General features: G+C 46.2%; 1 protein-coding gene across 1 annotated transcript; it reads right to left on the bottom strand.

Moving 5' to 3' along the window:
* Positions 1–7562: 7562 nt before the first annotated feature.
* LOC119450417 (sulfotransferase 1C2) lies at positions 7563–13505 on the bottom strand. The gene is made up of 4 exons (XM_037713856.2): positions 13123–13505; positions 10489–10893; positions 8546–8867; positions 7563–7959 (listed from the first exon to the last, which is right to left on the bottom strand). Exons 2-4 carry the CDS (start codon positions 10860–10862, stop codon positions 7663–7665), a joined length of 993 nt encoding a protein of 330 aa, XP_037569784.1. The 5' UTR covers positions 10863–10893; positions 13123–13505; the 3' UTR covers positions 7563–7662.
* Between the last annotated feature and the right edge of the window lie 13601 nt (positions 13506–27106).

Raw genomic sequence — 27106 nt, 5'->3', positions numbered from 1 at the left:
AGCCACAAAACACCAATAGACATTATATATCAATGTGCAATAAACATTACACTACTTCTGTGAAGACACGTTTCACTTTCGTGTTCTATACCGATTCCTATATAAGAGGGATCAACCACATTTTTATTTCAAAGGCATTAGTTTACTTTGTTTACACGAACCTGCCTGCTAAATTTGTCATTAGTTCGGCATTTTTTACGCGTTTTTACTCTTTGCCGTCGGCCATTTTTGGTAGCGCCGCCGACTACAACTACGGGTTTTCGCGTAATGGGGCATATAACGCTTTCGCATTAAAAAAAAATGAAAACGAATCAGCCCCAACACGGAGCCTTGCGGCACACCAGACGTAGCAGCAACATCATCTGAGCAACTCCCATTCAAAACAGCTCTTCGACGTACTTACTTAACAACATGGAGTTACAGCCTGTATATTCATAAAAGTATTCACGTGTTCATAGTACGGCTAATTTTACCTGGCATATCAAGATTAGTAACAATGCGGATCGAACGTTGGGTTATTGGCTCCTATACACTTATAATGCCACCATCCTCTCTGATGTTACTACTATAGAAAACATTAATAGGAACAAAATTTGAGTATACATCCAATGTGTGAAATTCCATTGTATTTATTACCTCATTAGAACTCAAAATTACTATACTCGTTTTATATGTTCAACTTATGATCGAATAGCTACTCTAACCCCAAATAAAGCTAAACTTGAATTTGTAACCCGTAAACTGATGCAGTCGAACCCGGATATATCGAATCTGAAGGGGATCGCAAAAAGCTTGTTATATAGGTTTTTCGATATATAAAATAATAGGCCCTCATGTAAACGGTGGCTCACCGATTAGTGCATCCGAGAGCCGCTAACTTACTGCACGCAACTCGGGGGAAAAAAGCAAGCACTCTTTATTTACCCGCAAAAAAAAAAAAAAATGCTGGTTCGCTTTCAACTTCATTGAAAAGTTCAAGCTGATTCTTTTCTTTACACTTGTAGCGGCCATCGCCTGCGGAAAATAAACTCATGAATATGCACTCAACCCACACGACGACGCCTCGAAAATCGGATAGAAGGAATGTTGACGTCCGAGGTAGCATGAGGGCTAGCCGAACAGGCTGACAGGGCTCAACTGACTGCACTATCTCTTCTCCACCTCCAGGTGCCAGAATACCTCAAAGTGTACAAAGAAATGCACTATGAGGTCTTCTGCGTGGCGCCGCGTTCGATATATCGAATGTGCTGGTGAACGAGCGTTCTTTATACGCGTGCATCAGCCCGATACATTTGCATGGAATTTTCAAGGGGATTTTACAGCTGTTCGATGTACAGAATAATTCGTTATAAGTTGGCTTGATATATCCGCGTACGACTGTATCTCCGTCACCACATATATGGCATCGTATTGATCAGCTGTAAAAATACGTATCAGACTTAGTCACATTAACTTGCTTAAGCTCTTTCTGGCCTCGCACAGCCCTTTAATGGTATCGCCTCCCCAAAGAAATCCTAAAGAGTACTAATAAACGCAAGTTTCATGCAACATCAACTAGCGTACGTTGTGTAATCTGAATTTGTTAATTACTTACTATGTTCCTTTTAATTCTTTGTAAGCTTAGGTAATATGGTATAATTGTAAAGCTGCCTTCGTCGTGCGCACTGAAGGTTTTCCACGTACCACCAGCTAAAATTATATGATTAGAAAGTTACTTTTTAATAATTGCATTATTTGTTTTCTCTGCTCAACCCACTTCCTTCCGTTATGCCCTGGAGTGCTGACGGCGCAAATAAATATATTATTAAACTGTAAAAAATATTTCTTGGATCAGGGGTGGTCACCTCCGGCAATGTTTAATCATCATCATTAGACTATATTTATGTCCATGGCAGGACGAAGGCCTCGCCCAGCGATCTCCAATGACCCCTTTCCGGCGATGTATAAAATATGTGCATTATTTAAAGCTCCATAGTTAAACACTACATAGCTAAACTCAGTTTATCTTCTGGAATGACTAGTCAGCTGTTCCTCTTAGCCGCTTATTTTGTCTGTGCATGAAAGTCTCTCGTCTTATTTGCTCAAATGACAACCTAATTAACGAGCTCTTGAAACTCATATCGCTTTGGTAAATAAGTTGCTATGTGTTTTTGGACTCTGGCTAAAAAAAAAAAGAAAACGTACATTACTATATAAATGCAGTGGAAGAAATTGCCGCGAAAAGACAAAGCCGTGTAATACATTTGAACTTTTAATTACATGCCTATAGCCAGGAAGTTTATGCAACCAAATGATTGTGGATTGTTACATTCTCAAATTCCTACGGCATTTCCCCTATGTGGAGAAGCCACTTTAACTTTTAAGTTATTCACAATTCGACTTTGTGATGTTTCGACCATATATTTGATAGAGAGAAATGTGCATGACCAATAGGAACATATGTTGGAGGCAAAAATTCTTATCAAATTTTGCAAAATAATCTGCGTTTACCAACTGAACAGCATATTTCTACCCTGGAACAGATAGGAAATTGAAATGAATCACATGCATCAAAGTTTTCAGTGCGAGTATTATGAAGCACAGTTTCAGTTATATTTCTTTCAATTTATTATATGTGATAGTTGATCTGATAAATTCAATTTCCTGTTTTATATTTAGGCTATACTGACACTGCACAAACCATATTTTTTGTCATAATACGGAATACAGGCCGCAGAGTGCGGCTCATAAACACATCGGGATAATGAGGTGTAATTTCTGGATACATTTCTCGCTATGGGTAATATAGGAGCCCCTTTCTCACAATTATGTCTTGGTTGAGAGCGCGTTTGCTGAAAGTGGACTGATTGTCCGCGCTTTCCGTGCAGCTACCGAAGTGGCTGTGACAGCCTTTCGCTGTTTAAAGCTTTAAGCCTTTCGATGCCAAGCGCGCCTGAAATATACACAAACAACGCGCTTGTCCGGAACCAGAAAGGTTGCAAGCATCATGCGAAGGGAGAGATTACCCTCCTACGGGTTAGTCGCGTCCTTGAGCAAAAAAGAAAAACCGGGGAGTGACAAGTCATTTTTAACGACGGGCTGTCGCTCTTATCGTTATCCCAAATGACGACTTGCGCCAACGTACTGCGCTTTGTCTTGAAGCTGTTATGGTTCATTCTTTAGAAAGGGTATTTATTTTTTGCCGCAACGTAACTTACGTCATCGGGGCAGATTTTAAAATATAAGGGTCATGTGTCAGGCGGTGGTACCTAGGTGACATGAACGCCCGAGAAAGATGGACTTGTACAGTCACTTTCTTTTGAAAGCGCTAATAACGTTGCAATTTAAACCACAATAGAACTTCGTACATGGTATTTTTCCTAACAGCTTAACAGAAGGCTAATCAGTCCTGATATTATTAAACTTATTACTTTTTAGCAGAGACACTCTCCGATGACTTCAATATATAAACAATAAAGGGCTCTGTAATTTCCACCGTGACTTTAGGTAGGTACGTTGGCGCACTTCATGTAATCATCTCAGTCAGCCTACTCACATATACCGCATTACTAGTCACATCTACCATGGCCTCGGCTACATCCCAAGAAGCAATTGCCTACCTATTTTAATTAATTTAAACTCGGTAAGCTCAAGAGAGGCCAAAATTCAAATAGGAATGTGTAGTATGGAATTAGTATGGAACCTACCGTGATATAGAACGTATGCGTTGCACTCGAGTCTGTCCAGAATCGGACAGTAGCATTCATTTACTTTGACTATTCATTTATCATCAGTGTTAATAAACAAAACGCATGCTGTGCCGATCTTTCCCCCCACCTCACCCCAAATTCAGTTGGGCGCAGGCTACCACCCTGCGTCTGCTACAAACAAATACGTACCCTTCACCCGCCCGCCTCCACCTTATATTCCCGGAAGTTTACAGTACCCCCAACTGCCGGTGCTGTGGCACTCACCCGGTTACGCTTCCGCATATGCTGTGGGAGTGTCCAGCACAGTACACTCACATTCACACCACGACCCTCTCGTCGAGGTTGCGTGAGGCTCAGCGGAGCTCCGCCCTCAACGACCAAACCTGGGTGACCCAGCACGCCTGTGAGGCGGCGGCGAGGCAAGTCTCGACGTCCCCTCATCGCTATGTTGGCGTCGTGAAGTCGCCTGAGCTTGCACAAGTTCTACAATTCTGCGCTCCAATAATCCATCATCAAGAGTTCGCGCTTGTCATCACGAATAAGCTAAAAAGCAACCTCGCCTTCAGAACGTATAGTCAGCGTCAAAAGCTTTCGTACCCCAGAAGGTGAAAAAAAAAACATTTATATTTCTACGCCTTAGTCACGTATCATAGTATTCGGATTTACAGCGTATACTGGTCTAGAGTAAACAAAACAAAAGTTTTGCATAGTTTTACTGGCTGCCGGCGTAGCTGCGTTGAAAATGAACTTATTCGCAGAACCTCGGCCGCGTAAACTTTTGGCGGCGACTGTGCAATTGAACACCTGCATTTTCTTGATTCTGCACACAATGTTTTTAATGAATGGCCTTCCAGCCAACGTCATACAGTGCTTACACCTCGTTAATTTTCAGGACAGCCATCTCAGACATGACTTATTAAGTAGAAGAACTGAACTATTATGTAGTACGTCATTATTATCACCAATCAGGTGTAATAAATATGTAAACAAATGAAGGATAATGGCATTACCTATGAAATTTTACAAAAATCTCAGGACTACTTCAAAACTTCGCCTGTTCGTCTTGTGTATGTCCCTATACTTTCTAGGAAACTGAAAGGGAGAAATTCAAGGGTGAAATTGACATCTCTTGTGGCACCATGGCAGAAAAGGGAAGGTGTGGCTTAGTGGGCCCATATGAAAGGATCAGCTGCGATTGTGCTACTCACGCACAAGGAACAACACTTTGGTATTTTATTTACAGGTAGTAAAGTGATAAATGGTGTCAGTGGACGCTGGCGTGATCATGACAATACCACCGTACCGATATGGGTCATAAACGATTCTAATAAGGGAACATTTCTGCAAACCCTCACGGTCCTTTCTCATGTTTCTTTAATTGTTAAAACACGTTAAATTTAGTGTAGGAGAATTACTGAAGAATTGTACCAGTAATTATATCATGGTGCTGCGATCTGATTCAGCAATAGAGTTAGTTAAGAACCGAACAGCAGAATGCCATAGGACATTTGGTGATTCTAGCCGAAAGCAATGTCTTCTTGCAACACTTTGTGGGCATAACTGAAAAAGGGTGTGGTCTGTGATTGGAATCGTTCTCTATTTTTACACGACAAACTACATTAACGCGTCCCGGTGTCTTTTCGCATAATTTCCAATACTCCTCTGCGTACGTCGTGGTAAAAGGATATGAAGACCTTTAGTATTTCTGGAATTTCGTGAAGGTGTATGGGAATGGCTCAAATGATAACACACGTGCGCTGCATATTGAGGATAGAATGTTTATGTTTCGAGGTATCGGTTTGTACTAAGCAAAAAAGCTTGTGAAATAATTCGGACAACCCTGATTTGCACCGAAGATCCGGTACGCAAAAATTCTGCTTTGATATAATGCAAATATACTCAGTCAAATAGCTTCTGTATTCCTTTGTAAGAATACTACGTCTGGGGCTGCAGCCATGTTTTCTACTTCTGTGTCTTTTAATTGCACAAACTGGACACTATTTATTTTTGTGGCACGTTTCAAGCCGCACAAGAACCGCACCACCACGTCTTTTCCATGACATAACTGAAGACGCAAAAATATTCCTAGTAATGTCTTCATAAATGTTTGCCTTAAGAAAGAAATGAAATTTCAAAACACGTAACCTGGGTTTATTGTCTGAAATACATTACACCTAAAGTGCAAAAGAAGTTTGGAAGCACGTTCGCATCTTCACGAAACCTGCCAGCAATTTTTTTAGGAAGACGTTGGTGCAGTAGAAAGAAACGAAACAAGAACCGTAACTAAATGACCTGCATTTGGGAATATGCCATCTGGCGGGAAACCGCCAAGCTAAGCAGCGACAAAGGGATAAAAAAATAGCGGCGCCGCTAGCTTCGAACCTGCGAACTCACAATCGTGGTATCAGTGATCCTAATCTGCGGCCGCGCAGAACGCTCGGCTATCGATTCGACGTGCTGCTGGAGGCAAAAACTAGGTTTATATACGTACCACAATAAATTTTGCGACCTTGTTATCAAAATTGCGATTTTGGAACGACTTTTTTGACATTTCAAGAGCTGCTGCTGCAACTAGCTGAAAGCTGAGTCGTTGAAGTTGATAAAAATCCTCAGTAATACGTCGATCGATGCAATAGGCTCATCGCAAATTGCTTTTTACTGGCCAAAAAAGGCTCCAAAATTTGGCCTTTTCCATAGACTCCCATACTTCGAACTTCGCCCGCAATTTGGAACGGGTTTTCCGTCGTAAGTAATGGTACCGCTTGTATGAGATGTCGGGCTAAGCTCCTAGAGCGTATTTCCACGGTAATATTTTGAAAGATGGCTTCTATGATTAGTTATTTGGGAAAAACGACGCTCTCCCATAGAAAATGCGCATGTTTTAAGAGCCGCCCGCTACAGGCGCTGTTCGGCGATGTCCCAGATTCCTGATATTGGTGTTATTTTATTAAAGATTAAGTGTTCACCGGCATCAATCTTATAAAACTTAAACTTGCATTAGCTATTCATAAACAGGTGTGCTATTACCCTGCAGCATTTAACAATCGGTTTGTAAAACAAGACGTTTACCAACTTTAGAACTTCACATTTTATTACTCCTCATATTAGATCGCAGTATGGATCCCAGCTGACACAGTATGCCATCGCAGTGTTTCTGAGCAAGTTACCGATCCATTTTCACTTATCCCATGATGTACAAACGGCCCAAGTGGTGAAAACATTGCCAAAATGTAGTTACTCTTATGTATACAAACTTAGAAATGTTTTGTAGTGTTACTTAGTATTAGGCTCACTTTTTCGTGCCTTTGCCTCTGTAATTACGCTCCTCTCCACAAAAACGTGTTTTTTTCCATAGCTATGCCATTTCGATGTATGTCGCTGCTTATTGCTCTTGTATGTTGTTTTCAGGGTTGCTTTTTATAACATGAGTGTCGACATTGAAAAAAAAAGAATAAATTGGCATTATAGTATTAACTATAATACCGCGGTCGTGCTACTATAATACGTGCTGTTTTCCTATAGATTTGCTCTAGTAGTTCGGGACGACCTTACTACAGGAATGTTATTCGTTTTTACCAAAAGATCATGGGACAAATACCTCGAAAGTGGTGCTTGTATTCAATCAATTGTTACATGTGATCTAAAGTAAATAAACAGTAACTTATTTGTGCACCTTTTCAATAGCCTACCCCTGCCGAAACAACGCAATTTACCATGCAAATAATGTCCATCTACTTCACAAATCCACCCTATCGTCCGAAGAACACGCTACCATTCACCAGAGAAACAAGAAAAAAAAAAACAATTTGAAACAAAAAGCAGGTGGTCATAGCAGCACAATATGGGCTTAATACAAGAACTTGACAATAAAACTCGACTTTGTGTAAATTTATTCTCAAGATTGATGCTTGCGAATCAATGCAAGTGCTGCAATCACTCTGCACGCACACAGCGTGTGCGCAGCATCAGCTGTCTATGGCAAGTCGGCGTTCTTCCACAGAACATCAAGTAATTGTTTGAGTGGGACAGTCTTTGACGCCATTTTGGCCTTCATGCGTTCAATCTGAGATGCCGAGAAGTAATTCTTCCAGTCTCCGACAACCCCTTTCCTGATGGTGTTTCTGCCTCTGGCTTTTTCCTCCGGCTCACACGGGCCGCTCAAGTGCTTGTCGTTTGCTGACTTGGAATGGTTGCGGCCGCTGGGCATGTCTCGCTGTGTGGCCGCCCAGGCGTCGAGGAAGTACACTTTCATGACATCAGCGGAGATCGTCTAATAGAAGGGAAGTAATGAAAATGCATTTCATCTTATATAAGCTTCACTACCTAGCTTCGATAGGTAAAATCGGCCACAGAGTGCACAGAAAAGAAATTAGCGGTCGTGCTCAGATAGCAAATGACACATTTTAGTGGCAAGTCAGGAAAGGCGCCAGCCAAACTTGAAAGGGAACATCACTGTAATATCAGTGAAAGTCGGCGCAATGAGAAATTGATATCGTCAAAGAAAACAAATCTTTGTTAATTCAACTCCAAGGACCACTTTCTCAAGACAGCTTGTGTGTTAGAATGTTTCGCGATATCAACCGTTTATGCCTTACCTTACGCAGGATATTACAAAGCTTCGACAAGAGCTGTACACCGTGCTTTTTATTCTGGCAGAACGTAACAGTGATACAACAATGCTCTATTTACTCGACTCATCACTCTTGCCTTGTTTCTCGATGTCGACGTAATGTCGCAGCCTTAGAGACAAATACACGAACCATATGCAGAGAAGGCAAGTGCTGTGTCAGTGATTGCGATCTCTAACAGTACGAATAATCGCGGTTTGTTGTTGCCTCGACGGAGGTGCTGCCTACCTGCAAGAATGCATCCAGCGTAGCCTCGTCTTTGCTCAGAGTCATTTCTAGCCTTTTGTCGAGAAAGGCCGCAATCTTCAAGATGCTGGAGCGCGGATCTCTTATCATGTCCTCGTACGTGATGAAGAGAAAGTTGGCCTTTGACCTTTGAGCCAGCCAGGATGTCAAATGGTCGAAGTAGTCGTTCGGGTGAACATAGCCGTCGATGAACTGCTCGAAGAAGTCGTCAAAGCTCATGTCGCTCAAATCCGACGAATTCCTTCGCATATGGTGGTAGTACGACACACAGGTGTCGTACGGGTTACGCAGCACGTAGATATATCTGAAAACAAAAGTCTGAAGGCTAGCTTTGCAGAGCACAGCAAGTTGGCAGTTGAATATCAGCGTGGGAGCTAACTGGTGAGAAATTTTTTAGAAGAAACAATTCCAGAACAGTGCGAAAGTAAGTGATAGCCTTCCTACGTGACCCTGCTGTCTATCTAAAATCCATCCCGTAATGAACGACAAACTTTGTGAGCGCAATCTGACTAGAGAAGACTCATTCGGTATAGAACCGGCGATAACGTTCAAACAATTTTGATAAGGCAGGCACGTCTTGCGCTGAGAAATAATCCCACAAAAGGACAATACGGTGAAAAGAGATGTTACACCGTCACACGCGTGATGACTGGTGGCTCGCACCGTGCACACGGCATATGTGGTACAAGCCTCACCTCATCGCGGTGACGACACACCGCGCGTTGCTTCAGATCAGTCGCCTTAAACCAATCAGTCGCCTTTCTAACTCCTCCCCCGCCCCTGGGCTTCCTGTTCCGCTCCGCCATTATCCTGTCCTTACTCTTGCTACCCTCGACACTTTCTACCTGACTAGATTGCGTGAGATAATTCAGTTCAGCCCCTATTTAATGCAGACGATGGCTATCTAATTCCTGGTTTCGTTGTGAGCAAAGAAGGGACGATGACAGAGCGAAGGAAGACAGGCAATTCGCGCATTCACATTTGAATTACCCTTCGAATATTTAGTATGCTGCAATGTTTAACAACTCTGAACAAATAGAGCTATCAAAGTGATGTGCGAAGCACATCAACTGGTTTTGAAAGGGCAGAAAGCAGCAACTTGGTGTGACTGCATGAAAGCATATACACTTTTCCGGGGGCATCTGGCCATCCATCGGAAGATTTAGAACGGGTTTAAGCGTCTCTATATCCAGCCTTGTAAAGCAAAGCCGTTGTGCATAAAATGTTTAGTACAGTTTTGTTTCTATTTAGGAACGTATGACATTGGACCATATTATTACACGTCTATAAAATGTGCTATATTACCCGCACATTGTTCATACTGCTCGGAGGAGCCGGAGCATGAATAGTATGTATTTACGTGCTGTATTTTATTGCTCACCCATTCGGCTCACGGCACTCGCGCACTTGATACATCACAGCGCACAGGTACATATACGGGCGCTTTGGGTTCTTGGGCCGCAATGTTGTAGCCGCGCCTTTTCTGATGCCATTCCTTTTCGCACTTCGTCAGTGCTCAGAGCTACGCCCCGCGCTCTTATTCAATAATTTATGTAAGTCTACCGCAAATGGTGGATAATAAGAGAGGCCTAGAATCGAGTGGAATGCAGCACTAAGTTATATTGGCTTTGGATATACCACTATTAGGTTCTTTTTGTGCCAGTTTTCGTCGCGTTTTAGGCAATCATTTACACCATTGACTATGTAACACAAGGCGGCTTTTTACAATTTGCCCCATGGCAAAAAGGTTTTTAAATTAGAATCAGTTGGACGAGCACCGACGCATGTGCACGGAGCCTCCTGGACTTTATCCAGGTGGTCGCCATAGCCGCCATGCCTTAATCTCTCTTTCTATTTTTTTAGGGCTGCAGGCCCTTCCCATTTAAAGTAAACAACAGTATCTTATACGGTAGACACGTGTATACCTGGCGTTTTCCGAGAAGCGTACGTTCTCGAAGGGCAAGTGCGTCTTGATGACAGCGCCAGGCCTGCGCAGTGACTCGACATTCTCGCCACCGGCGATTTCGAGGAATGAAACCCTGGGCATGCAGGCCGCAGCGCTCTCCAGCGGCGTCTCGTCGTCTTTGTTGAGCAGGTGCCGCACCGTGAAGTGCAACCAAGTTGTGCCCGTCTTCGGGAAGCCCACGACGAACACGTCACCGGCCCGAGGCTCATACTGTATCGCTGATCGAATCCGAGACTCGTCGAACGTGTCGCCAAACAAGATGCCTTCGAAGCGGCGAAGCCTCGAAGCATTACCGCTGGTTTGCGTCGAGCAGGTCACATTGCTGGCGGCCATTGTTCTTCTCAGATGCAGTTGCGCAGGGTATCTGTGCAGAAAGTTCTCTTACATGAACATGTTACAGCGTCAAGCTCAATTTTAGCAGGTATATATGAATGCTCTTCCAAGTGTTCCTATTGTTACTCTCATTATAAACCTCAGTCAACCATCGACCCACATGACCAACTGTGGGCCGAAATAAAGCAAAAAGAACAAGTTTGAAAGTCTTTTTTTTTGTTGCTCTTATTAGGTAATAGCTGGAACAATCTGACTCACACTTGTGGCAGAAAGAAAAGTCCACTTTCAGTGAGTGCTGGACCATGGTTAGGCCCGGAACGTTTTTATAAGACTGATGAATACTTAAAATGATTTAAGCAAATTAAGTATGGGGATGCGATTGTATATCCGCAAAAAGAGAGATATAATTCAATAAGCTATAAATTATCTATTATTTAAAGCGGAGAGAATCACCAAGGTTTGTTGGAGTTTGTAAGAAATGTCACATTCATCACATAAGGTTTACAAAGGTTCATGCGCACTAAACGCAAATACGTTACAGCCACGTTTGAAACTCCGGAAACTACGGTTCGGTGGAATTTCCGTATGGTATCGCCTGGAGCTGTGAGCTTGATCTGCCTTCAAATTTTGGGAGTTTCGTCAAGAGGCCTAAATCAGAATTTTGCTGCCTTGTTTCGTTCTGCTTTCAGGATGTACAAACCCACTCACATCAGTTCACGGATTTCATACTAAGGTCATTTCAACACGGCAGCTGTACGTGAAAAAGGAAACGGAAGGATGACTTGAGCTCCGGTGATCGCAACGCTCAGGTTGCGTAGACAGGGCACAACTGGTGGCACTTAAATCCAAATGAATTTTGCCGATAGTTAACTTTCATTTTATAATTAATAGTATATTTCTCAAAATGAGATTGGCGCAGCACTGAATTCTTTGACGTGGGTTTTTACTTCCCCACCGGCAATCCGAACAAAGAAAAATTGCGTAGCTTGCACTACTGGCGCAAGGTTAAGAAACAGCGGAGCTGATCGGCACCTAGCACTACCAAGTCATCCCCTGCATTTTGCGGAAGTTATTGATTATTGATTGATTATCGATTACCTATTGATCGGTTATCGATTGGCTATCGCAAGGTATTGGCCACGTATTTGGGCTAGGCTTAAACACCTTCGCTAGGTCAGAGGAGTATGTGCCATTGCGCTTAAACCCTTTCTGCACGACCGCCAGGATCGGCCCCCACTTTCTGTTCGCTATGCACGGACTAACGGTCGGCTTAAACAGCTCCGCTGTTACAAAAATAGGAAAAGTGAAAATCAGACGTGAACTTACGAGAAGTGTACTAAATTGAGGTGTATCAAACGTTGTGAAAACCTGCGTAGGCAAGAACCTCTCGAATTCGCCTGCATTCGCAGGGTGGCTTCGTCAGACACTTAGCTAGCAGCGCATCGGACGATGCACTTTAGCGTAAACTGCTGACGGTTTCGACCTGGAAGGCGGTATGTAGATGTAAATTTTTTAGCGGGGATGGAAAGCAGATATACTAAACTGGTCGATGACGCCGACGTGAAAGCCTGCAAAAGCTGTGAATGCTTTCCGCGTGTCTGCGGTTACCATAGCAAACGTGAGTTGGCTATATATACCGAAGAAATGTTGATGTTTGTAGAAAACATGACCTCGTGAAATAAAATGGCGAAAGTAAAAAAAAAAAAACTGTCAGCCCTTCCATTGGGGTGGAGATGGAAGACCAGCGAAGCTGTACAATGGTGGGAATTATGTATTTACAATTATGACTATGAAGTAGTGATGGTGTAACTGGTTATTTGAACTAATAAAGAATGAGAAATATATATGATCCGGAGGTTTTCATTTATTTAGTGACCACAGGGACCATTGCCTTATGGTCGCTACGGTACAACCCCATAGGGTGTACGGCAATAGTGCACGATTAACCAGTGCGCCATCTCAAGCGGGCATAGTTTGAATTAATTCCCTTTAAATCACATCAGACTTGCTTTCCTATTATTTCATATTACTGCTTGCAAGATACAATCGTAATTCAAGCTACAATTTCAAAAATCCTGGAAGTATTGGAGTCCTTATACAAAACCCTGACTTTGTGTTCTGCAGTATTTATCCGCGCAGTGTATCCCAATCGGCCTCCGGATCACATTTGAGTAAAAACATGCTCTTTGGACTGCGGAAGTGCTGACTAGGGCATGCTGCGAACAAAGATTTACTACATTTGGGAAGTTGGAACTCTCACCTTTTTCAATGTGAACGTAGAGTGCGACTGCTGTGTGAAGGGCTGTCCGGCTTGGAGTCTCGTAATATACTTCAATCAGCGGGCAAGCGTAACTGAGGTCAACTCGGAGCCCTGGAATATTTTTATGGAACAGATGACATTCACATCTAATCTGGAACAGTCGACTACCTTAGAGCCGACAGCATTGCGATCTTCGCAGCGAAGTGCCTCTGTGGGCATGCATGCACTGGAAACTTTGTAATCAAAGAAATGTGGTAGGTATATAGGTAAACACTTTATTTTTGTCTGGCCATTTAATAGGGCTGGCTTCACCCTGCCTAGGCGCCTGCCACGAGCCCTCGGGCTCTGGTGGCATCATCGGCCCGCTGGACTGCCCACAGTTGATCTTCTGGGGCTGAGCTGAGAAGCTGAACACACCAACGCCCGTGGAGGCTTTCGCTAGAGCTGTCACGCCGTTGCTACTCGTCAGCCCTTGTCATTCCCACAGCACATGCTCAAGAGTTGCTCTTGAGTCGCCAGACTTGCATTCGTTTGTCTTGTATATATCTGGATATAGTATATTCCACATTACTGGATTACAGTATGTCCTCTGAGGGCTCAACTTATTTTGACTCCAGATGGTCGATTTTCAAGCACATTCGAGCACATCTCACGCACGTCTCTTGAGAACCTTCTCTAACTATAGCCTCCACAATTGCTGTTTGCTCCACAATTACTTGCGCTCGATTCTATGCTTCACTTATCATCTACCGTTCACGGTCCGTTGATCCCGTTGATACCGCGGGCAGAAGGGCACCACTCTGACCACTGAAGAAGCATGGCAAAGAATGCATTGGCAAATAATCGTTACAATATCACCACCGAGGGTCAATTCTAGCCCAAAGAGGCCTCTTGGACCAGGCGCAGAGGGTAGCCAGGATCACTGGTGTCCTGGAATAAAGACCCACCCACCCGCTCCCTTTCACCCAACCCCTTCCCTTATTCCCCTTTTCCCCTCGCTCAATAAATAATAAAGTTTTTCCATCCATCCATCTCGCGCGCGTGCGCAAACCTTCACTTACGATCACAAGTGCGTGAAACATTAGCCGCTTCTTGTTTCGCCGAGGCGTCAACATCGTAACATTGCCACAGTGCTCGCGAAACGACAAAAAATACAAAGAAAAAAGACCTATCCCGGCCACCTCGTGGATACTGGTTACCCAAATGACCACCGGCGACTTCCGAACCGACGCACGGCTTCCTTCAGAGGTGAATTGTCCTGGGTAAGGATCCCGCCTCATGCAGGTCCTTTGAAACCCTGTGGACACGACAAACCCCAGCAAAACAGGGTCTAAGCAGCTACCGTGGTGGGAATATTGCATGTGCCATCCCAAATCAACTATTAAGGGGTTGGGGGGGGGGGGGTGGCCCCCTCGGACTGGGAAGAAACATTTCTTTCCTGGTGGTGAGGTCCCAAAAAGCCGGAGCAGAAAGCAGGGAGTGCGCTCGTGCGTAATTCGCCGACAGACACCCACCATCAACACGTTTATTATGCTAAAAGTGACCTTTTGTGGCTGTGGACGCCACTCCACAAGCGCGGTTTTTGTCAGAAGTTCTTGGCCCGCTACTCCGGTTCGTTTGTCATTCCTTACCGCCTCAGCGACGTTACATATGTAATATCTCGTCTCACAAGTACTGGTCACCTCTCGAGCAAGACACAGTTGACTCACGTCGCGCGCCTCAAACCGAACCACCATTCATCCTCGGATTGACTCGCCCGGTGGGCATGGTCTGCGAACGGGGAAATGAAATGTGCTAACGGAGGGTAGGGGAAGAGGAAGTCGGACTGTACTGCAAGCGTCTCTGTAGAGGGTTTACCTTGAGCTATCATCTCTCATCTTGTAAATAAACACAACCCATCGTCACAATATTCTTTATATTCTTGAGTGCTTGCATTGGATGTTTTATTGCGATAGCAATTATATGGACACTTCTACCGGATTTCTGCCGTCGCCGTCGCCGTCGCCGTGAGGTTCCCTATAGATAAAATCTTCGCCGCGCGCCGTATGCCCGAGCGGAAGCGTGCGGGGACGCGCGCTATCTGCCACGCGCAAGCAAGGAAGCGGGAAGCCAGCGCCGGAGGGAGCGCGGGAGGGGGGGGGGGCACTTCTACGCTGCCAACAACCGCGCTCGTCGCTCGTCCGCACCGTCTCTTATCTCCACACGGCTCTGACCTTTCTGCGCCGTGCATTCGCCGCTGAGTTTCCTTTGAAGCGATAGACCGCATGTACCTTCGCCCGCTGCTGCGGCGTATATATGCGCTTGCTGCCAGCGTTTTGACAGTCGTTGTCTGCAGTCATTCAGTGTGATCTATTCATGTTTGTTTGTGCCCTCTCACACCACAGTTAGTAATAGTTGGGCCACATTTTCCAAAGCACGCTACACATGCAATGCTGCCCGGATCGGCAGTGTAGCGTTACAGGTGTGTCCCTTCGCACGCGCTGCCCATGGGCAGCGCTTCTCATCAACACCACCGTTTCACACGCGCCTTCTCGTGGTCATCGAGTCTCTCTTCATGTCGGTCTACTTACGCCGCAGCACACCTGCTTACTTAATCAGCTCATGTTTACTACAATTCATATTGCTACCAAAGCCGCTCACCTTACTTCGTATGACATTGCTGTGTTGCTATCGCATTCATTGCTTCGCCCTTAGGGCGAAACTGTGACATTTTTGTCATTGTGACTAAACATTGTAATATGGGGTTTGGTTATAGATACGCACATGAGTGATCACTTTCATATGAGCTTTAACTGCGTGTGGAGCTGTATCTCATCATTTTTTTACTCTTCTTTCCATGTTCGCGGCTGCAATCAAAGCTGTTTCTAACCAGAGACAGCTTACCTTACCGACAGAATGCTTGTATGTTCTTCCGATTTTTATCTTTTCCTTCACCGCGGTTCGTTATTCTCTTGTTTCTCCTTTTTCCGGCCAGAGAAACGCACTTCAAACAGACCCACCTCCCCTTCTCTTACATAAACGTTTGTCTCAGGCCGCAACAAAAAAATTTAGGGTAGCTTGCACTAGTGGTGCAAGTCGGAAGAAACAGCGTAGCTGGGGGTCGACCAAGGTTTACGAAGTTTTGCTAGGTTTTGCTATGTGTTACGATGCTATGTGAACGTTTTTATCGAGTATGGCTATTTATTGCTAGGTTATGCTAAGATTTTACCGAGTTTTTGCTATGTATTGCTATGTTATGCTAAGATTTTAACGAAGTTTTGCTATGTAATACTATGTTATGCCAAGAATTTCGCAAACCTTCATCTCTCCGGCGTCGTTTTCCGCGGGAAACGCTTCGCGCAACACTTGCTCGACGACATTGCGCTTCTGAAGGTCTCGAACCGAGTTCAGAGTAGACAGGTTGACCTGAAACCACAGCCGATCGCAGACGCGGCAGCCGTGACCAAACTCGACTTTCAAGAACTCTTGCTGAAATCCGCCGTTCGCGCCACCCATGGGCTTGTAGGTTTGACACTGGAAGTTACGCATGACACGGTTGCCAGGATCACTTTCTGAGCACTTGCGATCACTCAGACAAGACCGTTGCCTGCAAAGAGCGAGGTACTCTGGATCTTCCGCTCTTCGCTGTCGCTTTGACGAAGATTCACCAGCACGGTATTCCGGGTTTGATCTCAGCCGTTGCATTCGTTCACGAGAAGCGGTGCGACAGGCTTCCTATAGAGCATCTTCTTCCTCGGGGGTTACGTACTTCTTCGGCCGACCCATGTTTTTAGGCGACGCAAACAATGTGCTCGGCGCAGAGACACTAGGCAATGTGGCACCGTCACGGCGTCACGGAGCTTGATACGAAGGCCGCGAACAAAGCGGCGTGCAGGCGCGGAGGCACAGCGGTTGGTGCCGCGGGTATCGAAGCGGGCGTTTTTGTTCGCAGTTAGTGGTTGCATATTTCACATAACTAGCGTTAAGCTAATGCATATCGAACGTTGTTAATAGAGGAGACAATAAATGACTGTACTCGGCGCCAGCTTTTCTTGACAGCACTGTGGAAGCTACAGAGCCAAACCGCCTGCATGCGCGCGCGCCAAGAAATAGTACCTATTTTATTTTCTGATTCTAACAGTTACTTGGCCCGAATAAATAAAACTTTCTTAATTATAAATAGAGAACAAGAATTGGAAGCTGTCCATGGAAAAAAAGTTATCGTGCGCCTTAATGTTTTTTTTTTTTTATTTCTTGGACGGCACCACGTTTTCCGCACCGCCTGCTGGTTGCTCTCGCAGTAAACATGGCGTCCCCGGTGCCGGCGCTACCATGCGGGGCCGGAAACTCTCCTTTTCGTTCTCCGAGGAGGCTATACTCTAAATGTGACAAGAAGTGGGTCTCCAAACAAACCAAGCAGGTTATCTGCAATGTCTACGCTGGAGTAAGGCGCCGTCAGTCCGAGCTGGTCGACGAGTTCTGTGTGTCGGACTGTCGCCGAGCTCACCGGAGTGAGTATGCGAACGGTAACTCGAATCAAGGCTGAAGCACTGCGGGCCCCACTCTCCTCTCCAAAGCGTAAGAAACTGGATTTCTCGGGCAAAGCTGGGAAGCGCATGACCGCCGAAACGAGGCTGCTGCGTTACCAGACGTTTGCGTTGGCAGTATTGCGGCGCAAAGTGCACAGCTATTTCATGCGCAATGAACTGCCTACGTCCGAGAAGCTACGCAACGACGTGATCAGCGACCCTGACATGGACATGCCGACGATCAGCACTCGCACGATGCAACGAATGTTGAACGACTTCGGGTTCGTCTTCCGAAAGAGAAAAAATAATTCCGCATTGCTCAAAAGAGACGACATCGTTGCTTGGCGTCGAAAGTACCTCCGAACAATCCGAGAAATGCGGAGGCAGCAGCGGCAAGTTCTTGCGTTCTTTTAATTTCTGCAAACTTTCGTTGCGCGTGCTTGTTGGTAAAAGTGTAGACGCGAATGGTCAGCATGCGTGTGTACCTAACAGTGAGCGAAAACGAGAGGTATGCTTTGCATCAGTGATCGCCAAACGTGTGCTGTTTACGCGAGTGATCGAAAGCCTTACATAGTCCTAACTTAAGTCGCAGCGAAATTCCCCAGTAAAATAAGGTAGCTGTTCATGTTTGAGCTTGTACGGTGCAAAATAGTATCAGCCGAGGATGCGATATGATCTATGCCGAAGATGTAACTGAGCGTTTCGCATTTGCAGAATTTCCCGTCGCATTGTTTTGGAAGATTTACTGCCTTTTTTTCCGCGTAGGAGCAAGGAATCTAAATGACCTGAAGAAAAGAATAGCTAATTTTATTCAGCGAATATGCAGTGCACATAATTGGGGATGTGGTTTCATTAGCTTTTATGAGCAGCCTGAAACATTTTTTGTAAGGATTCGCTTCAGCCTTTCTCAGGGGAAGTTTTGCCTGCTCATTTTTGTTATATGTATTCACATGGGTTTTGTCAGTGGATTCTTCGCGCTGTAACAGAGGCATAACCTTGAATCAAGGCCGCTGGTTTATTAATGGGATGTTGCCAGTAAAGGTAAGCTCTTAACTATACGACCGATTTATTTTCTTTTACATGACCATATACTACCTTGATGAGACCTGGGTAAACGCTGGCCACACTAAGGAGACCGTATGGAGAGAGACCAAAGTGATGTCCCGGCAAGACGCATTTCGTCAAGGCCTTTCAACAGGTCTCCGTGCACCGAGCGGTAAAGGAGGACGCCTAATTGTTTTGCATGCTGGCAGTGCGGAAGGCTGGCTTTGTTGATGGAGCCGCCTATAGTGTTTCGTGCCAAGAAGGGCTCTGGTGATTACCACACAGAAATGGATGCTCCGCGTTTTCAAAAATGGTTTGTTGAACAGTTGCTACCGAACATCAAGCCACGCAGTGTGATTGTGATGGATAATGCGTCGTATCACAGCGCTCAAGTTGAAAAGGTGCCAAGTTCATCATCAAGAAAAGCCGACATCCAGTGCTGGTTGAAATCGAAAAGTATCCCTTTTTCGGATGACCATCTGAAGAACGAACTGCTGCAGCTCGTTATGCAGCATAAGCACATGTTCTTTGCTTACCAGATTGACACACTTGCCAGCGCTGCCGGTCATGAGGTGGTGCGCTTGCCTTCTTACCACTGCCAGCTCAATCCAATAGAGCTCGTGTGGAGCCAGGTCAAAGGCCATGTTGCTTCGAAGAACACTGACTTCAAGATCGATTCAGTCTAGAAGCTGCTGCTGGAAGGAATCGCAGGTGTGACCCCGCAGAACTGGTCCCGAGACTGCACTCACGTGATAAGGCTTGAGTATGAGGTATGGGAGCGGGATGTCATTATAGACAGCCAAAGAGAAAGTCTCATAATTTCTTTGGGCAGAGATTCGAGTACTTCTGATGAGTCGAGCAGCTCTGACATGAGCGGAATTGATGAACTGCCATGAGCATCTCCATGTGTGCTTTTTCAAAGCTTCAACCAAAGGATTACACGCATGCTTAACGAGAAACTGTGATATTGCTTTTGAGGTCCATCAGTCACTGCTATTTATTTACTTTTATTGCTTATTGACTTAATTTTAATTTAATCTGCTGATCTCTGTATGTTTCATTGCACTTCGTTTATGTTCTGGTTACGTTACCGTGATGTGATAATAATTGTTGGGATACTGTGCTCCCAAACGACGATGTGATTATGCGACATGCCGTGCTAGAGGGTTGCACAAGGTTTGACCACCTGGTGTTGTTTAACATGCACCGAAACATATGTACACCGGCATCTGGCATTTCTGATCCATCGAAATGCGACAGGCTCAAACCTGTGCTTTTTGTGTCAGCGGCCGTGTACTGTGCACTGTACTGTCACGGCGGCTGTGATGGGATGATGTATCACGGCCGTGAACATTTACATTATACGCTGCATTAGCGAGAACCACAATTCTTAGTTGAGGATTGAAGTGTTCAAAATTGTGTTCATTTTTTCGTGTGATCTCATGCCAATAGTGTTTGATGCCTTGTTTCATTGCTGTCTCGATGGGACCTGAAAGTGTGATACCGCTTCTTGTCATTGTTTTATTTTCATTTACTCATTTCCCAATGTATTCTACCGTCTCATTATTCGTTATCAATGTGCTCCTGCTCTTACCTATTTTGATTTGTTTATTATAAATGGTTGTCATGGCAAGCAATGCTAGCAACGAGTTATGGCTATCACGTTCTGTGCCAGAAGCGCAAAAATGTTATGTTGACATAGAGTTCCAGCAACGAGTTATGATTATCATGTTCTGGTTACAAGTGAAAAATGTTATGTCGACATGGAGTGCCAGCAAAAAGTTATGGCTATCACGTTCTGTGCCACAAGTGCAAAATGTTATGGTAATAATAATTGATGGGGTTTAACGTCCCAAATACACGATATGATTATGAGAGAGGTCGTAGTGGAGGGCTTCGCAAATTTTGACCACCTGGGGTTCTTTAACGTGCACCTAAATCTAAATACACGGGCCTGGAGAATTTTCGCGTATGGATGTGATGCAATAAACGATTAGAACTGTTTTTATGCATTCTTTATTTTTTTCTACCAATAACAATTGGTATTATGGACAATGCCTGTACATACAGCATGCAGAGGGATGAAAAAAACATCGACAGCCATCACACAACATGAAGGTGCTTGACCAGCGAAGCTCGAAAAAATAATCTCTATCAGTCTCTATTCAATTAATCGTAAGCTCTCTTAATATCTTCCAATTCAGCGGCATCATGGTACATGGTATTTTAGCTGCGGTGTGTGCTTGGCGGCATTCGTCACTGTGATGAAAATAATGTAGTGACGTTAGATTGTGAAGAAAATGTAATGAGGTTTGGGCCCAGGACCACTCACCAAGGAACGCAATCGACCACTCGAGTGCACACAAACAAAGAATATATATTAACAGCACAAAACGTACAGACTTCACGATGGACATGTAATTAAGTTATGCTAACGCATGCAGTCCCGAAGCTGCTACTATAGAGTGTCCTGTCATATAATATAATGTCTCTCGCCGTGCGTTCCCTTTGCGTGAAGTCCGTTGACGCGTAGAGGCCGATGTCGGTCCCGAAGGGTCGGCTGACGGCTGGACGACGTCACCATGGGCCTACCCACGGTATCATGGGATCTGCAGCTGCAGCAGCGACGGCAGCAGACACAGCCGTGGTAGCCGTGCAACAGCTCTCGCTACTGCTCTCGCCTCCGGCAGCAGGCTGGTCGTGGCAGTGGCCCGGGAAAGCGACCACCTCGCCTGGCTCCCTGGACCGCTTGTTCAGCAGGAACACAGGCCCTTCAGGCTCCCTGGACCGGTTGCCCCGCTCGCCTGGCTCTCTCGAACGGTTGCCCCGCTCGCCTGGCTCTCTGGACCGTGGTTGCCCCACTCACCTGGCTGCCCAGCAGGTGAGCGGACCGGTTGCTGGACCGGTTGCCCAGCAGGAACGCAGGTCACCGGCATCCGAGAACGAGTTACCTCGTTCGCCTGGCTCCCTGGACCGGTTGCCCAGCAGGAACACAGGTCCTTTGCGTCCAAAGACGGCGCAGTGGGCGTTCTGGGTTCTCTGGACCGGGCGTCCAGCGAGAACCGGCTGGCCTTCAACGCCGAGCAGCTCAGAACACTTGCACGCACCACGCGCCACGCGCCACGCGATCACACCACTTCGTCATCGCCCCCGGACGGCGAACACGGCAATGTCTTTTTGTTTTTCGCGCGCTTCCGTCCATATCATGACAACCCCCGGTTTTAAGAAAGTTGTTTACAACTTTTCTAATGGGGAAGAAGGCGGAAAACACAGGTCAACGTGTTGTGCGGAGGTACACTTTGACAACGAGTTCACTACATATACAACTGTTGTTTTAAAAGTAAAATCTGTAATTGTCTTCTTGTCCTTTAGCAATCCAAAGGTTAAAAATTTTAACTCTATGGTAATATACACTTTTTCGTTCAGCGATTTAGACACGGCTCAGGTAATCCGCTCCGATGTTATCCTACTCTTTGTCATGTTCGGTGCTTGTAGAATGGGAGCATTGCCGAGCTTATTCTTGAAAATGCTGAACGCTTGCTGTTGAGCCGGTCCCCACGCGAGACTGTTGTTTGGTCCTTTCCGTGTGAGGTCTGTCAAAGGCTTGGTGACCTCTGTTATGGCAGAGACCTGCTGCACTTGTAAAGGTCCGCGTTCCTCATATTTCTTGAGCATATTGATGTGGAATATTTTTCTTTTTCCACTTATGTTCAAAACATAGTCGACCTCGTTCTTCCGTTCGATGACTTCAAATGGACCCTTCCATTGCATTAGCAATTTGTTGGAATCAGTCGGTAGTAGAAGTAGCACTTTATCCCCAACGTTTAACTTGCGAGGACGGCTCTTCCGGTCAAAGTAGGCTTTTTGCTTCGTGCGTGCCTTCTCCAACTCATCATGGGCGAGTTTGCATGTCTCCTCAAGGCGATTTCGAAGATCGACAAGATAGGTATAGGTTGTACGAGTTTCTTCGTCGATATCCTCATTGGTCCACAGCTCCTTGAGCACCGTCAGTGGTCCTCGTACGTGTCGACCATAAATCAACTCAAAAGGCGAGAAGCCCAGGCTTGCTTGCGGCACTTCTCTGTAGGCGAAAAGCAGTGGTGCAAGGTACCTGTCCCAGGATCGAGGTTTGTCCTGGCACATCCTCTTCAGCATGGTCTTCAGGGTCCCGTTAAACTTTTCCACGAGCCCATTCGCCATGGCATGATAGGGAGTTGTTCGTAGAAACCTGATGGCAAGTAGACGGCCCACCTCTTCCATGAGTTCTGCTGTGAAGCTTGTTCCTTGGTCGCTTACGATCTCTTTGGGTAGAACAATGCGAGAGAAGATCTCAATCATTCCCTATGCCACGTGCACAGCATCAATTGCAGGGAGAGCAATGGCATCCGCCTATCGTGTGGCAAAATCTATGAGGGTTAGAATATAGCGGTTGCCACGGTCTGATTTTGGTGAGAAAGGACCGATTAAATCGACCGCAACGCGCTCAAAAGGTGTACGTATGATAGGCATATTGCCCAGAGGCGCAACACCTATTTTGCCTTTTGGTGTTGTTCGCTGGCATTTATCGCAGGACTTGACGAAACGTTTCACGTCGCCATGCAGATCTGGCCAGTAAAAATCCGCCAAGACTCGATCTGTCGTGCGCCGAATGCCTTGATGTCCGGCCATAAGACCTTCGTGTGCGACTTCAAGTATAGGTCTTCTAAACATATTCGGCACGACGAGCTGGTTAAATGTCCTGCCGGTAGCAAGACAGTACTGTCGGTAGAGAAGCCCACCTTTTTCAAGGAACGAGTAGCAGTGGCCTTTTGGTGACTTGCACTTTCTGTCGACTTTAGCAAACAGAGATTTCAACGTTTTGTCTTTCTGCTGTTCCTCTGCAAATTGGTCTTTGGTAACGTCACACCACTTTATCTTTGGTGCGCACAATGGAGTTGGCTTATGCTCTTGTGGCTTGACCATGGCGGAAACATAGTGAGGGTGCTCCACAGGTACCAATTGCACACTCGAGTTCAGCGACGCAGTGTCTCTTTGGTCGGCTGTAGCATGCTTCCAGTTAATATCTGGCTCCTGAGGTCCTCTGATACCCGGTAGGTTTCCGAGCACAATATCGTAAAGTGGCTTGTCCATACATAAAGCTGTGATTTCTCCAGTAAAGTACGGTGTATTTACGTGGAGTCTGGCTTCTGGCACATCAATTACAGAGCCATCAATGAGCAGGACTCTGCTACTCTTTCCAGTCAAACTCTGATCAGGAACTAAGTCTCTTCGGATAATTGCAGTATTGCTGCCCGTATCACGAAGAACCCTAATTGTTCGACCGAGCACTTGCCCTTCCACTACTGGCATTCCTTCCACCAGAAAAACGGGTTTTCTTTCATCCAGTTTTTTATCAAACGTGTCACGACTTTGCCTTTTCTCGTGTTTTCCAGTTGGGTGACACAAAGAAAAATCATCGCGGTTCTCGTTGACCATGCAGGCTGAACTTTTCTCCTTATGCGCCTTCGTGCTCCAGCACTCGTCGCTCTTGTGACCAACCTTCCCACAGAACTTGCACTTTGTCACTTCTTTAGCTGGGTTGCGACATTCATGACCTTGATGCCCAACGCGCTTGCAAAGCATACACCTTGGTGGTGGTTTTCTTGGAGCGTCGGTAGGATTCCTTGTGACGTCTTTTGCATCCTCCGTAACCTTCCCGAGATTCGATAAGTTCTGAGCTTCAATGAACCGATCAGCCGCATCAGCTAGCTCTTGGGGTGACTTGCATTCTCGTTCTTTCAGGAATATAGTAAGTTTCGGATGGCAACACCGGATAAAATGTTCGGCGATCATGTGGTCTCGAAGGCTGTCGAACGTTCTGGACACGCTAGCCATGTCAATCCAGTGGTCGAAGTACCCTGAAAGCCTAGCAGCTAACTGTCTCCCGGTTTCTCCATCCTCTGCCCTTGTCTTGCGAAATTTCTCCTGGTAACCTTGCGCAGTGAATCGAAACCTCTGCAGCAAAGCTTTCTTTACTTTCTCATAGTCTAATGAATCAGTGGCAGTCATTCGGCCAATTACTGTGAGTGCTTCACCACTCAAACACATGCTCACAGCTAATGCCCACTTCTCTTGTGACCAATCTTGTCCTGTTGCCACGCGCTCGAACCTTTGCAAGTACGCATGCAAATCATCGCGTCGCTCATCGAACAACGGAAGCAACTTTTGCGGGTTGAGAGCTGAAGAGGCGGCACTCGGAAGAGACATCGAATCAGTGTTGATTCGTGCGGATTCACTCTGAGCTCCTTCTTGGAGCTCCAATTTGAGCTCAAGAATTTGTCGAGTTCTTTCGTCGGCTTCCTTACTTGCTTCTCTCTCCGCAGCTCGTTCCGCTCTTTGTTTTGCCTGTTCATTCTCAATCCACGTACGCAATTCCACACCGGACAATCCTAGCTGTGATCCAATAATGGCTAATATCCATCGTTTATCTTTCTGTGAGCGTGCACTCGAGGGAAGATAATTTCCTTCGATGATTTTACGAGCGGTATCCTGGCAGGCTCGCCAGATTGTGATGAAAATGATTGTGTAGTGACGTTAGATTGGTGATGAAAATGTAATGAGGTTTGGGCCCAGGACCACTCACCAAGGAACGCAATCGACCACTCGAGTGCACACAAACAAAGAATATATATTACCAGCACAAAACGTACAGACTTCACGATGGACATGTAATTAAGTTATGCTAACGCATGCAGTCCCGAAGCTGCTACTATAGAGTGTCCTGTCATATAATATAATGTCTCTCGCCGTGCGTTCCCTTTGCGTGAAGTACGTTGACGCGTAGAGGCCGATGTCGGTCCCGAAGGGTCGGCTGACGGCTGGACGACGTCACCATGGGCCTACCCACGGTATCATGGGATCTGCAGCTGCAGCAGCGACGGCAGCAGACACAGCCGTGGTAGCCGTGCAACAGCTCTCGCTACTGCTCTCGCCTCCGGCAGCAGGCTGGTCGTGGCAGTGGCCCGGGAAAGCGACCACCTCGCCTGGCTCCCTGGACCGCTTGTTCAGCAGGAACACAGGCCCTTCAGGCTCCCTGGACCGGTTGCCCCGCTCGCCTGGCTCTCTCGAACGGTTGCCCCGCTCGCCTGGCTCTCTGGACCGCGGTTGCCCCGCTCACCTGGCTCCCTGGACCGGTTGCCCAGCAGGAACGCAGGTCACCGGCATCCGAGAACGAGTTACCTCGTTCGCCTGGCTCCCTGGACCGGTTGCCTAGCAGGAACACAGGTCCTTTGCGTCCAAGGACGGCGTAGTGGGCGTTCTGGGTTCTCTGGACCGGGCGTCCAGCGAGAACCGGCTGGCCTTCAACGCCGAGCAGCTCAGAACACTTGCACGCACCACGCGCCACGCGCCACGCGATCACACCACTTCGTCATCGCCCCCGCACGGCGAACACGGCAATGTCTTTTTGTTTTTCGCGCGCTTCCGTCCATATCATGACAGTCACCTTGCGCATAGTTTGCATAGCTATTATATTGTCACGGGGTCGTGACGTTGACGAAGGCAGCAGTCGGCCGGTAAACGGAAAGTCAGATTACAGCAATACACACTGGCACTGATAGCGACGAGTACAGTATCGGCCGTGGAAAAGGTGATCATCGTTGGGACGAGCCGTCTTTTATACATCACGCATCGAACTTTCCAGCCTTATCACTGGTGGTCGCGCAAACTCTGAAATAAGCTTGACTGTTCGCGTCTTGCGCGCAATCTTAACAAAACGATGTACTACAATTGTGAAGCTTCTCGAACACTGAGGCGCAGTCTGCGCCGATCATTGCTGACAGTCTTTGTGGGCGTAAATCGAATACAGCAGAACTGAAACAAGACACACGCGTGGCAGGATCGTACCGCAACCGGCCTTCCTTTTCGCCTGTACCAGGGCTTAATACTGTAAACGTTAACATTCGATCACGTGTGGCGCGTACCCGTATATCCTGGGCTGCCACACTTTTTGTTGACTGAACACGGAACCTAAGCTTCACTGTTATAAAGGCTGAAAAATGCTGGGAAAACCTTCTGAACAGCGGGAAATTTTTTGGGTACCAGTATACATGCATCACAGTAATTAGCTGCATGTATGTTCCCCTTTTGCATGCACACGTTTTGCTAAACACACTAGCGCTGCGAGCTAGCGAAAACCGAAACTGGAACTGAAATCGGCTGCAAGCTGCCGGACTACTTGCGTAGTAACACAAATGTGCGGAGGCCCCGCCTCCGTAGCCTTCGCTCCAATGTCAAGAAAAGTTGTCGCCGAGTATAGCAGCTATCCTCCGATGAGTGCTTAAGTGTTAAAGATGCATTCGCTTCGGGCACGTCACGGCGGGCATAAATATTTTTCGCTGGTCTCGGTCGCACGCATGCTACGTGCTTTTGTCTTGAGTGAAAATAAAAAAAAA

Source organism: Dermacentor silvarum, chromosome 4 (genome assembly GCF_013339745.2).
Source record: "Dermacentor silvarum isolate Dsil-2018 chromosome 4, BIME_Dsil_1.4, whole genome shotgun sequence".
Lineage (NCBI taxonomy): Eukaryota > Metazoa > Arthropoda > Arachnida > Ixodida > Ixodidae > Dermacentor > Dermacentor silvarum.
Note: the sequence above shows the minus strand (reverse complement) of the source record. Positions and strands in the feature narration are given on the sequence as shown.

Excerpts from the sequence above, each read along its gene's own strand:
- LOC119450417 (XM_037713856.2), bottom strand. The coding sequence starts at position 10,862 with ATGGCCGCCAGCAATGTGACCTGCTCGACGCAAACCAGCGGTAATGCT. Across the intron at positions 8,868-10,488 it reads CGCTTCTCGGAAAACGCCAG|ATATATCTACGTGCTGCGTA; the intron begins GTATACACGTGT and ends TTTTGTTTTCAG. Across the intron at positions 7,960-8,545 it reads CGCTGGATGCATTCTTGCAG|ACGATCTCCGCTGATGTCAT; the intron begins GTAGGCAGCACC and ends CCCTTCTATTAG.